This window comes from Podarcis cretensis, assembly GCF_951804945.1.
Source record: "Podarcis cretensis genome assembly, chromosome: 2".
Lineage (NCBI taxonomy): Eukaryota > Metazoa > Chordata > Lepidosauria > Squamata > Lacertidae > Podarcis > Podarcis cretensis.
Window position 1 is genome coordinate 83077431 of NC_137171.1, and position 13952 is coordinate 83091382.

A 13952-nucleotide genomic window follows, 5' to 3' on the forward strand; every position below is an offset into this window, starting at 1 on the left:
AACTAAATTTATTATTGTGGTTGCAGTTAAATCTAATATGAATATTTGGCTGTTTCCAGTGCTGCTTGGGTGGGCTGTTCCCAACCAAGTATCCTTTTTCAGAGGATCTTCTGTTCTTCAGTTTCATAAGGGATTCAAACACATAGGCTGTCACACGTGAAGCTTATGCAAGCTCTGTGTTTCTTGCATTATAATAAATTATTGTCATTATCTAATAATATTTAAAATGAAAATGGACGAACGCTTGAGTAGGCAGTGCTCCTAAGCAGTTCAACCACACTAAGATTGTACAAAACACTTTTAACATTTTTATTATAATCTCATCTGCAGACCAAGGAATATATGATTGACCTGGTTTTGCAGACTCCCAGCATGCAGTTTTAAAGCTGAATTTCTTGAAAGGAGCAATGAAAAAAATGTGTGGGTGTGTTTGCTAATTGCCAATGAAACTCTTTGTAAAATTCAAAATCAAAACTTGGTGATCACTAAGATCAAGTTGAACAAAGCAATCTGCACCCTACATAGTTATGATCAAAAACATATTGTTTTTTATAGCAAGGATGGATGCTGGACTACAACTTCCATCATCCCTGACCATAGATCAAATTGGTTGGGGCTGATGGGAGTTGAAGTCCAGTAACATCTAGGATGCCAGTGTCATACCATAGCATAGAATGAAGGCTAGAATTGGAATAATGTCATCATTTCTTCTTTTATACCATAGCAATGAAGGTTTTTAAAGGGACGCGGGTGGTGCTGTGGGTTAAACCACAGAGCCTAGGACTTGCCGATCAGAAGGTTGGCGGTTCGAATCCCCGTGACAGGGTGAGCTCCCGTTGCTTGGTCCCTGCTCCTGCCAACCTAGCAGTTTGAAAGCACATCAAAGTGCAAGTAGATAAATAGGTACCGCTCCGGCGGGAGGATAAACAGCATTTCCGTGTGCTGCTCTGGTTCGCCAGAAGCAGCTTAGTCATGCTGGCCACATGATCCAGAAGCTGTACGCCGGCTCCCTCGGCCAATAAAGCGAGATGAGCGCCACAACCCCAGAGTCGGCCACGACTGGACCTAATGGTCCCTTTACCTTACTAATGAAGGTTTGTACCATAGCAATGGAATTTTAATACAGTAGCAATGAAAGTTCAATCTACATATTATTTTTAATTAGAGAATCAAAATAGACCGTACTGAAAAATAACTCTGCAGCTTATCTGAAAATTAAGATAGCTGAAGACTGCCAAACACTAGAAACTATGAGAAGTTTTACCTATGGAATCTCTTGATTATACAATGGAATACCAATTTTAGCAGAATTTGGAGTGGCAGGATCAAGTCAACTGGGTTAAAATTAACAACAGTTAGAAAAGAGTTCATCTTAAGCTACATTTATCTTTATTTTGAATAGAATGAAAGGAATCCTGTTACTGACAGCTAATGGTATGAACATGCCAGATGTAATCATTTGATATATTTGATCTTTTGTGGTTTAGGTTTCTGGTGGAATTTAATCTATGCAATTGGTGGCATTCAGATCTAACAACAAAGGGTAAGCACACTTTGTATTCATGGCGACATTAACAAATATGTTCTTTGCTTTTATAAACACAAGGCAGCATTCCAAAAGATCCATGGAACTCCATGTGTGCAGGCCCTTCCAGTTTTCTGCTATGAGAAGGGAAGCCTGCCATGCACAGGGACATTTTCCATTGCACATGCGGGCTTCTGATGACAGGCATTGGCTACAGTCCTGAAACCTGTGGGTCAAGCATAGTAAGATGATGGAGACTACTTAAGGGTAAGTGGTTTGAAGACTGCAGCCAAAGCCCATTACATTATCTTATGGCAGCCTTGCTTTAAAACTGCAGTGAGATTACAGGGCATAAAGCAAACTGTTTAACCATTTGGAATAACACTTTCATTTTTCAGCAAAGGCAAAAGAGAATATTGTAGAGCCAAACTTATTTCCTCCTTTGGTCCAATGTGATTCTCTAGATTGCAAACCATTTTCATCTTATAGCACAATCCTATGCATGGGTACTCAAAAGGAAATCCTATTGAGTTCAGTAGGACCTGTTCCCAGGTAATTGTGTATAGGATTGTAGCCACGGTGAGCTTTATAGCTTTCTTACTTGTTGATTTATTATAGTTATTTCATTCATTAGACTCAAGGGGTAGTAGTAGTAATAATAATAATAATAATAATAATAATAATAATAATAATTTATTATTTATACCCCACCCATCTGGCTGAGTCTCCCCAGGCACTCTGGGCGGCTCCCAATCAAGTGTTAAAAACAGTACAGCATTAAATATTAAAAACTTCCCTGAACAGGGCTGCCTTCAGATGTCTTTTAAAGATAGGATAGCTGCTTATTTCCTTCACATCTGAAGGGAGGGTGTTCCACAGAGTGGGCGCCACTACCGAGAAGGCCCTCTGTCTGGTTCCCTGTAACCTCACTTTTCGCAATGGGGGAACCGCCAGAAGGCCCTCGGCGCTGGATCTCAGTGTCCGGTTCTGTCGGCAGAAGGGAGAGGGAAGCAGTTTTCAGCAGTTCCACCTCCTTCTTGCAACGCTTCTGCACACCCCCTAAATCTTCTCCAGAGGGTTGTGGGGGGCAAAGAGAGAGGGAAACCAGTGAAAATTGCTGATCTTCCCATTCCAGTGCTGGAAACGGTATTCCCAGCTGAGCAATCTGGGAAGAGCTCCTTATTTGTCCCTTCTCCCAGACCCTGAACTGAGATCAAAGCAGAAATTTCCCAGAAGTCTTTTTCCCCGCTGATAAAATTGCAAAGACTTTTCTTTTTCTCATCCCAGGGCCCCCCGGCCCAACAAAGGCCACTTTGCAAAACTTTACCTGAATATTTCCCCCCTAGAACAACACTAAGTCCAGGGATGTAGATAGACTGCCAAAGCTATTGCTGCTGCTGCCGCTTAAAAAAAGCAAAAACCTTTAGACAAAACAAAACAAATAAATTGTTCATGGTGACCCCACGCCTGAAAAGCTGTTGGAGAATTTCTTCTCCCAACGGAGAAATTGAGTGAAATCATGCACCCAAGCAGGGCTTTTTCTCAGGGGGGAACTCACAGGAACTCAGTTCGGCACCTCTCATGCAGGCGCCATTGCTACTCTTAAGAAAACAAGGGAGGTGTTTTTGGTGAGCTCCGGCACCTCTTTTTCTAGAAAAATAGCACTGCCCCCAAGTTCCCTCCCCAAGTGGAGGAATTAGAGGTTAGATGGCCATCTGTCATAGATGCTTTAGTTGATATCCATGCATTGGACTAGATGAACCCAGACTCTCTTCCAACTCCTCAATTCTATGAATCTCCTGGACCAGGGATAGTTTTAGCTCCTATTCTAGTGATCCCTGAGGGTACTTTTTTTAGTTTCTCCCACGTGATTGAATGGGGCTAACATGTCTTTGGGGCAAAGCACTGCATTACAGTAGACAAAGGGGGAAAGATCTGCCCCCTACCCCTGACACAGCTGGTGCAGCTCCTCCTACCTGGGGGAATCCTACAGGGAAATGCAAGGTGCAGCAGACCACCATCTGGGTTGTGATCTTGGTCATTTTGCTAGCATTTCCAGCATTGGCAGTCTGCTAGGAGAATGTGTGGGTAGCACACAGCAGCCAAATGTAGTCCTCTGGTCTGCTGGATTGGGGCAGTACTGATGTAATCATGCAGTGTCCTTATGCAACCCCTGCCCTGCCCCCCCCCCCCAATGTCATACGTTACGCTACCCAATGAAATGTCCTTTCGGCCCGTGACTCTCTCCCTCAAAACAAATAGAAATAAATGTGTGTTACCACTGTAACAGTGTTATTACCTTGCAACCTTCCTTCCTTAAGGGCAAAGGTTTGCCATTACCTCACTAGATAAAGATACTGAGCCTGCGGGGTATTCATTCACATTATAGCTGGAAGCAGAGCATGTAATTATATTCTTTAATTACCAGGAGACTGGAAAGTACCCCCTCATCCTGATCACTAGAAAGGTATCATTTTAATGCAGCTTGTGTTTATAGTTTAGAAGTGGATGAGCTGGCAGTGATATGGAAGGTGGTGAGCAGGCATTAAAGAGAGCAGGTTCAGAAACTAGAACAGAGATGGGGAACCTGCGGCCTTCCAGATGATTCTGGACTCCAACTCCTATCAGTCCCTGTCACCGTGAATGATGGGAGTTGGAGCCCAACAAAGTCTGGGAGCACCGAGTCCCTATCCCTGAGCTAGACTTCCTCTCTGTCTATTCTATTGAGAATTAAATCAACTGGGTCTGTTTTCCTGAACAAAGCACTCAAAGTAGCCCAATCTTTTTTTTTTTTGTGGTTGTGAGAAATATTCCTGGAATTATTCCTTTATTATGATTGCAATCCACTTTTAAACTGTAAAATTGATGGTGACTTAGGTGGCTCCTATTGGTCACATATCCAGTCTCCAATCAGGGCTCACAACTGCAAGAATCATATGGCATCAGGTACTCCCAGACCAACTAATGGGTAGCCGGTATAGGCCATAAAGAATGGAGATAACTGGGCAGAAATGAGTATATGTGTGTTCACATCCATTGTCAAGTATACATGAAAAGAATGTGGGGGACCCCTGCAAGTTCACTTTTATTTTGGATACGTTCATCAACTTAGAAGATTTTGCCTTCAATTGAGTTTTTCAGATGAGAGCTAATTGTAGGTGCTCCAGCAATTATAATAAAATACTATTGGTTAGACACTCTTGGCAAACTGTACAAAAATACTGTTATATGGCATGGGTGCCTAACCTTTTTGGGGCAGAGGGACATATTGATCCATGGTCAGCAGTCTGGGAGCTGCATATCAAAGCAAGCATGCAAAAAATGCAATTTTTATTTTTGAAAATGCACATTTTAGAGATCTTGGGAGGGGTTACAAAAATGTTTGCATCACATTAGGGGACCCATTGGGGAGCAGCAAAAAGAAAAAAAAACCTAATAACTTTGAAAACAAATTTAAAATTGACAAATTTTGCTGGGTCTTGGGGGCCACCAAAAACCCCTTGGGGGACATATGCAGTCTGCGGACTGCAGGTTAACCACCTCTGTGATGCAGCCTTCAGCCTTACCATGTCTGTTCACACTGCTCTCCTCAGCCTCTGTGATGCTGTCGGAATGAGCACAGCAACAAGCGTAAGCCAGGTAACGGGTTTGTTGGTCAGAGAGTGTTTACAGCACCTTCAGTCCTGTTGTTTTGTATACTAGATACTAAAGTCACATTTGTTCATGCACACAGCTTAGCTTGTGTCAGAAATGTTTGTGCACCCTGGGTTAGCTAAGAACAAATCGTGAATATCTAGTTTAATAACATCCCCTAGAAAAATAACATCCTCTTCATAAGTGGATTTGTTAATTGTAAAATAACATTTATGCATTACCTATATAAATCACAGGGTGGCAGAAGCAGAGTAACGTTTTCATCCACTGTAAGGCGTTTGATATAGTATCTTACACTGTACAATTCTGAGTGAAGTTATTACCAAATTCCATCAATCTCTTTTATTTGCTTTAGCTCAGAGATTGAAACAAACCCTAGAGCCTTGTGACACCGAATACCCAGCTTTTGTTTCTGAACGCACAATCAAGGAGACCACAGGCAATATTGATTGCGATGATTGTTTCAAGTAAGTACTTCATTCTTACTGGTTGTGAAATTCTAAACTTCACACCAAAATCTGTGCTACAAACTGCTGCAATTAGTCTAGTCTAATCCTGGGAGAATGGATAACGGTTAAAGTTTGATGTTCATAAAGCTGTCAAGGAGACCGGGAAATGTGTTAGCTATATATAAAAATATGAGTTACTCTAGCTTATTGGAAGAGACTTATGTGTGGTCTTAGCCACCAGGACTCTGCTGGTCAAAAGAGTCAACAATAGCAACTAGTTGCATCACATGATCTGGGTCTGATCCCATATTCAAATCACCGTATCTCCATCTGATTTATTACCTTATTAGCTAGTTATAAATTGCAGCTCTCCTAGTGGCTAACTTTGCAATCTATCAACAAACTAGGTGTCCACATTGTTTCTAAAACTGTACTGAAGCTCTTATCACAGATGGCTAGTCCCATTGCAGGTGCCTCACAACCTGGGGAACAGCTGCACAGGCAACCTTTCTTCTGATTTCAGGGTGCAGAGTTTAAAGTTGGATAGAGTGCTGAGTCCTTGTGTCTTCTGAATTGACAATGTCAGCTTTATTGAGCAGTTTCTGTTGGTCCCTTAATGAAGTTTGTTGATCAAAGCCTCCTCAGTTTACTGTTAAGAATTTGTATCCATTTCAGTATTCCTAGCCAAGGGCAAACGTTGCTAAATAAAATGTACAATTTACTGTATATTATTTATATGTGTGCATGAGATAAGATTTTCTAAGTGCAGGATAACTTTTCTGGAGTCTGGCTCTGTAGCCTCAAATTGTACCAAGCATAAAGGAATTAAAAATCCATTTTTAAACCTTCTTTCTGTTAGTTTTAGCTGTATTTTCAGCTATAGAGGAGCTACAGTCATAAGAAGATAGGGACACACTCTTTTAAATAACTTAGGCAACTACATCACAAGGTTGGACTAGATGACTTTCGGAGTCCCTTCCAACTCTACAATTCTATGATCCTATGTTTGCTTAGTTTTTCTACACATCCCAAACTACTTTATCATGCCTTAGAACACAATACTCAGCAACTACATCCACATGAAAGTTCTCCCAATATACTTTTTGTATAGACTTTTGCCTAATATATGCATTTTTGCAATCAATTTTCCTGCACAACATTTTGAATGTTACTTTTAGTAATATCTTTTTCTTCCACACTTACCCAAGAATACACTTTTATTTGCATTTTTGGTTGGATAGCTGCATAATAAAATTTGGAGATGCGTGTATCTCAAAAGATAGGGTTTTTTTGTATATTGGCTCAGGAAGTGAAAATTAGTGGATTTGTATTAAAATGTGAACTACATAAAATTTCACCCCCACCCTTACCTGGGATTAATATGCCTTGAAATCACTGGGACAGACTTCCAAGTAAGCATACACATGATTCCAGTATACATTATGGATTGCAAGTTTTATGTATTCAAAACTACTGGTTGGTTTACCAGAATCAAGTGGAATGTTTGCTTGTAGGGGTTAGGGAGAAGTGTGAAATGCTAGATGAGACATTTTCTTTGCAAGACAGAAAGATTGCCCATTGTTGTTGTTGTTTATCCACTCTTCACCTTAAGGTCCTGGGGCAGGTTACAACAGTTTAAAGTACAGTTTAAAAGAGTTTTAAAACTTGCAATTAAAAAATGCCATCACAAAAAATAGAATGTGAACCATCTATGTGAACAGTATAATAATATAATAGTCAGTATAATAGTCCTAGTAGTAGTAGTAATATCAGGTGCTGAAGGCCAGGATTTTCATCAGGCATATTTCAGTCCAAGGATTATCACAAAAAATGTTTGTCTGTCATAGTGCCTATCTTATGAGGGATAGCTCAGTCAGTAGATCAAGAACTTCTTAATCTCAGGGTTGCGGGTTTGAGCGCCATACTGGGCAAAATATTCCTGCACTGCAGAGAGTTAGACTAGATTATCCTTGTGGTCCCTTCCAGCTCTACAATTCTATGATTCTATACTTCATACCCTACACTAAGGACCCCTGGAGCTGCTTGCAAATAAAAGCAGCAAAGAATAAGGTTCATAAGACTGCATAAAAATAGCAGTGCTGTAATAAAAACATTACAGTGTGTGTGTGTGTGTGTGTGTGTGTGTGTTGCTTATCAAAGACACTGGGCCAAGAGGGCCTCCCTCAAGAGATAATTCATTGTTTGTGGCATTGTCCACAACTAAAAATGAATCCAAGTTGCACCGAGTGTTGCATTTTGAAACCAGACATTTGACATGGGAGGCATATAAATTCAGCATGAAAGCATTTTTTGAAAACAAGGATTGTGCTGTGTATGGATAGTTGTAATGGTTAATTTTCTGATGCTGGCAAATCTGTCTTGTTGCTAGCATGTAGCCCTACTGTGCTGAGTAATAATGATGAGGCAAGCCTTAAAACATGTCGTTTATCTTAATTCTAGTGAAGGACTTGTCGGTGGCTTTTGTATTTCTCTTGTTGAGAACATCAGAAATGTGCCTGAATACTAAATTTTCATATGGCACAACTACTACATTTTTAAAGCTTTTTGAGAGTGGCATTGCAATCTGAAGGTCACCAGATGACTTTCTGTTGTGTTGCTCTACTTCTGAGGTCATGAGGGGACAAACCCAGAGCTGGCAAGTTCAAGGATTGTGGCTTCAGAATGTAATATTTCATGTTGATCTAAGGGGAAAGTTACTTGGATCCAAAAATGGGACCACACTCAGAAGGTCCAGTGTCCTTGGAATGCACTCTCACTGTTTGAAGCTAATGGCTGTCATCTGTCAAACCACACATTACTCATCAAGTTACACTTTGTTCTCCTATGTGACCATTTATTTTCATCTACCAAGAATCAACTAAACAAGTGAAGATTCATAGTTTTAAAGTTTTGTATCTTAAGACATATTTCTAGGATATGTAGACCTCATTGCTAAATGGAACTATATGGACACATGCGGCTTTGTGAAGTTCTACCCACAGGCGTAAGATATCTTCACAAGAGAATGACAAATGTTACCCAATAACATCTGCGTCAATTGTTTGAGTTTCCAGCAAAGTCAGTCCTAAGAAGAATTTCCACTGTGCCATTACAGCTTTATGCCTAAATATACCAACCTAGGAATGAGCAGTGGCGGATTTTGGTCTTTCAATGGTGCCCCTGTGTGAGGCCAAAATTTAGCCGCCGCCCCCCCCCCCTTACCTTCTCTTCTGCCTCAGTTCACTACATCATAGTTGCAGCACTCCTTAGGCTCAGCACCCAGTACAGTGGAACTGGTCACACTGCCCTAAATCAGCCCCTGGAATGAGAACAGGTTAAGTGGACTGGCCTTCTTTAAAAGAGAATTGGGGAGATACAGGCAACTCCCAATTTACACAGGGATTATGTTCCAAGGTACCGTGCATTTAAGTGAAATCGTGCATGTTTGGAACAACGCTGAAAAAGCCTGTGAACATCCCATTCCGCCCCTGCCCTGTTCTGGCCCTTTTTGTTACATTTGTAGGTCACTTTCAGCTTCGGTGTGATGTGCGTGTGTGCAGTTGCTCACATATTAGACATTCCCAAACTGGTCGCAGCCTGTATTTTAATTCAAAACAATCAGTGTGATATTTTCCACACTGTGGATGCATGAGGAAGGAAAAGCAAAGTTAGATGAACTACCATTTCCCTTAGTTTGTGATAGCGGGACAGATGTGTGAGTGGAGTGGCATTCTTTGTACTCCTCTGTCATTTCCTAGAGTTTTCTTTTATATTCCAATCCCAATGTTTTCTTGATTTGGGTCCTTGTGAACAATACGAAGGCATGCATCTTTGTGTTGTCCAAGACATAGGCATAGGATTTCCTCACAAAATAATGTTCAATATATCCCAATAACCTCTGGGTTAATGTCTGCTTTGTGTTTGCTTTTTTGTGGGAAAGTATTTCCCCTATACCATTATATCTTTATGCCTGAAGTATATGTAAATACTTTCTTTCACCCTCAAATGATGGCAAGTCACAGACTTTTCTTTGGTGGTAGGGAGGGGCCCAGTGAGGTTGGTTCTCCACTGCCAACATAAGGCCTCTCTTCTTTCAGAGGGGGAGATACAGAACTTCCTGTGGTCTCCAGAATGCCCTTGCAAAGGCCATAGGCTTCCAGGCTTCTCATAGAGCTGAAAACTCTGAAAAGCATTTGCAATGCAGCCCTAAGCATGCATACTCTGAAACAAATTCCACTGAACTGAATGAGTCCTGCTCACTTGTAAGTGTGTTTAGGATGGCAGCCTTTTGTTATTATTTCAATATTCAAAAAGGCTTCAGTTAAATGAAGAAAAGGTTTAATTTAACAGGGCTAGTTTTCTCCCCAGATGAAAGACAGAGATCCAGCCGACTCTTTTAAAGATAATTTCAGGTCAAACGGAATAATATAATTCAGCAGTACTTGGATGAAGTGAGTTGGAAACTGAGTTTACTGAAAATTATAGTATTTTAAAAAATAATAAACTAAGATAATTTTCATAGAAAATCATTTTGTATTCCATAGTGGAAAGAAAACCTCCCTATGTTAGTAATACTCTAATCTCAAGACACTCATTATTTTTCTCTGGAAGCAATGGTAAACCAAAAAGAAATAATTTTGAGTAAGTGTTAGAGGCTCATGGGAACACTTTCGTTCACTGTGTAATTTATTCAATTACTGTCATTAACAATCAACAAATTATGACTTTGGGCAGATTCAAATGTTCTGTTTCTGACAGCACAGTGCTTTCACATGACTTTCTTAGTTCAGAATTCATAGGAAAGGGAGATTTCTTATATAAAGATTCCCTGCATTAAAACTGCATCCTACAACCGGGCTAAGCACTTCTCCCTAATCTATAATGATGAAATGTGAAGCCTAATATTGTTGCTGACATATTGGCACATGAATTCTGAGGTGGTGCCCCTAGGTCCAGTGAGGTACCACATCTGGAAGAGTAAATTTAAATTGCCCCCCTGATACCACCTCTTTCTAAATGTTTTAATAATCTGGCTTGAAAGCCTTTGCAGACACACTTTCTGATCCTGTCCCAAGTCCTACTCGTGCAACAACAGCCGTATTCAGTTGGATGGATTTTATGTGATGGGCCAGTTTCTTATGATATTTTCTGCCTTTATAGTTTTACTTATTTAATGAAATTTGTATAGTGCTTTGCTGTAAGTAAAACGTCCAAGTGTTTGCCCATTTCGTTTTGCTGGACACTGCTTAGATGTACACTATATAAATAGTTTTATAAAGAAATAAAAAAATGATACTTAATGGTACTGTGTGAATAAGGTGATGGAGGGGCATCGTAGTGACAGGCCCTACCCCAGCATTCAGTTGAACCCATTGAGTCTATACAGGTGTGGAACTTTCTAGCCTTCTTCATGTTTTGGGGTGCCCGCGTGAAGACTCAAACTGGCGCAGGGGGTATGCACTGGCCTTGCTTCCAGTGACCCTGTGAGTACCAGGCCTGCCCTCTCCTCTCCTCACCCTAAAGGTCCAAAGGGTGAGTCTAACCATGACACTGTTAGAGTCCTCTCTGGTCAGAAATCAGGATTCCTGATTCCTAATTGCATTCAGCTGCAAGCAGACCTTCATTCTCAAGGCATATACATCAGACAAGAACTTGAATGTATTGGGGTTGCGGTTGTTGTATGCTCTTTACATGCATTCACCCCAGTGTTGGTAAGAGGACTTCTCCCTATGACTAGGAGCCCCAACTGATTGAAAAGAGGCCTACTAGCATGCACAGACTTGCACATATTGAACTAAATGTTCATGGGTGTTGTCTTTCCAACCAAAGCTTCATCCACCGTAATTAATGTTGTGTGAACAGCTGTACTCTCATGGGTCCAGTCGCCCTTCAGAAAACTGCAATATAGTGAGTGGCCTCATCTCAACCAAGTGTAATGCAGTTGCTAGTTTCTTAGGCTTGGAAAAAGAAAACCCAGGATCAAAACCTGGAAATAATTAATCCAGTCCTCGACATCCTATACATGGGTGTGGGTTACTTTTCTTTCTTTCCACTTGATATGAAGAAATAACTCGCACTTCATGATGTGCAATGTTTAAATTATTTTCCAAAATATAGACGCCTTAAGAGAATGTAGGAGCCTGAAAGAAAATAAGGATTATATAAGAATGCCATTATGGTTATGGTTTGGCTGCCCCAATCGATAATTTTTGTCATCCTATATCCCACTGATTATGAATCTTTTAAATCTTCTACTTAAAAAGCAATTGAAAACAAGCTAGCCCATATTTTTTTAAGCATCTGGGGCTGTCAACAAGAACACAAAACTGGATTGCTTTTAGTATTTTTCAGTAAGTTATTCTTGTTCATTTAAAGTGCAGTTTTAAAAAGTTGTTGTTTAGTCGTGTCCGACTCTTCGTGACCCCATGGACCAGAGCACGCCAGGCACTTCTGTCTTCCACTGTCTCCCGCAGTTTGGTCAGACTCATGTTTGTAGCTTCGAGAACACTGTCCAACCATCTCGTCCTCTGTCGTCCCCTTCTCCTTGTGTCCTCCATCAGGGTCTTTTCCAGGGAGTCCTCTCTTCTCATGAGGTGGCCAAAGTATTGGAGCCTCAGCTTCACGATCTGTCCTTCCAGTGAGCACTCAGGGCTAATTTCCTTAAGAATGGATGCGTTTGATCTTCTTGCAGTCCATGGGACTCTCAAGAGTCTCCTCCAGCACCATAATTCAAAAGCATCAATTCTTCGGCGATCAGCCTTCTTTATGGTCCAGCTCTCAGTTCCATACATCACTACTGGGAAAACCATGGCTTTAACTATACAGACCTTTGTTGGCAAGGTGATGTCTCTGCTTTTTAAGATGCTGTCTAGGTTTGCCATCGCCTTTCTCCCAAGGAGCAGGCGTCTTTTAATTTCGTGACTGCTGTCACCATCTGCAGTGATCATGGAGCCCAAGAAAGTAACACACTATCGACAGAATAAGGTGGCGGTCCCAATTAAGCAAAAATGAACTGATTGTTCAACTCTAAGCATGGTTGTTCATGCCGTGCTCTAGTTTCTTAGGCAAGGACGAGTCGCCCAATGTCTACAGTTATACAGTTAAGTTAGTTTCCACCCCATAGTCATCCTCCTCTGCTGATTTCAATTTAAGGTCTAAATAAAAGTGGCCCACTGCAACCCCATCTTATATGTCTGCCTCTTTATTTGCCTATCAGGGTGCAAATGATTTATCCTCTTGTTTGTTGTAGTATTTTTGAAATCTGTAAAGGTAAAGGTAAAGGGACCCCTGACCATTAGGTCCAGTCGTGACTGACTCTGGGGTTGTGGCGCTCATCTCACTTTACTGGCCGAGGGAGCCGGTGTACAGCTTCCAGGTTATGTGGCCAGCATGACAAAGCCACTTCTGGCGAACCAGAGCAGCGCAGGGAAACACCGTTTACCTTCCCGCTGGAGTGGTAACTATTTATCTACTTGCACTTTGATGTGCTTTCGAACTGCTAGGTTGGCAGGAGCAGGGACCAAGCAACAGGAGCTCACCCCGTTGTGGGGATTCGAACCACCGACCTTCTGATTGGCAAGTCCTAGGCTCTGTGGTTTAACCCACAGCGCCACCCATGTCCCTGTAGCATTAGTTAAATTTTAACAATGACATATTAAAGATTGCACACAATGGAAATAAAGCAGGGCCACTAACTCATCTTTATGGTAGTTTTGGACAGAGAGGGGGACGATTAGGATATTGTTATTCCCAAATACATTCATGGTGAGGTTAGGCGTAGTCCTTGGACTTGCTCCCAGACCTCCATCCATCTTTTCAGCCTCCCCTTACCACATGCAGAAGATAATCTGAACCAGGGGGTCCCTCAACTATTTTCTGGAATGGAGTTGAGCATCCAGTCCAACTTCCTGTTTTGTGCAGGAAATCCATACCTTGAGCATCCTCAACAGACAGTTGTCCAGCTAGAAAACCTCCAGAGAGAAAGAGCAGACCTCCTATCAAAGTAACCAGTCCCATTGTTGCACTGCTCTTACCATCAAGACATTCAGCTGAAATCTACCCTCTCCCTGTAATTTGAGTCCATTGGATCTAGCCTTGCCTTCTGAGGGAGCAGAGAACACACCTCTTTGCCTTCTTCTCTCTGAGTGCCCTGCAGGTATTTGAAGAATGTATTTGGCATGGAATGTAGCAATAGCCTCCTGTGCTATTTGTTAACATATGAATAAGTAATATTCACTGGATAGTGGAAGAAAAGGTAGTATAAGGTGTTGAGCTGAGGTGGAAGCTTTGTTATAGTTTTCCTAAAGTTATCTACATAGGATGAG

The 13952-nt window shown here is 41.3% G+C and overlaps 1 protein-coding gene across 2 annotated transcripts in view; it reads left to right on the forward strand.

Annotated features, from left to right (window-relative positions):
• The window catches only part of CACNA2D3 (calcium voltage-gated channel auxiliary subunit alpha2delta 3), a 494630-nt gene that overhangs the window by 455338 nt on the left and 25340 nt on the right, over positions 1-13952 (forward strand). For both annotated transcript variants that reach the window (XM_079964982.1, XM_079964983.1), the window contains 2 exons: positions 1488-1543; positions 5535-5646. In XM_079964982.1, coding sequence (XP_079821108.1) covers positions 1488-1543; positions 5535-5646 — 168 coding nt within the window. The remainder of the gene's footprint in view (positions 1-1487; positions 1544-5534; positions 5647-13952) is intronic.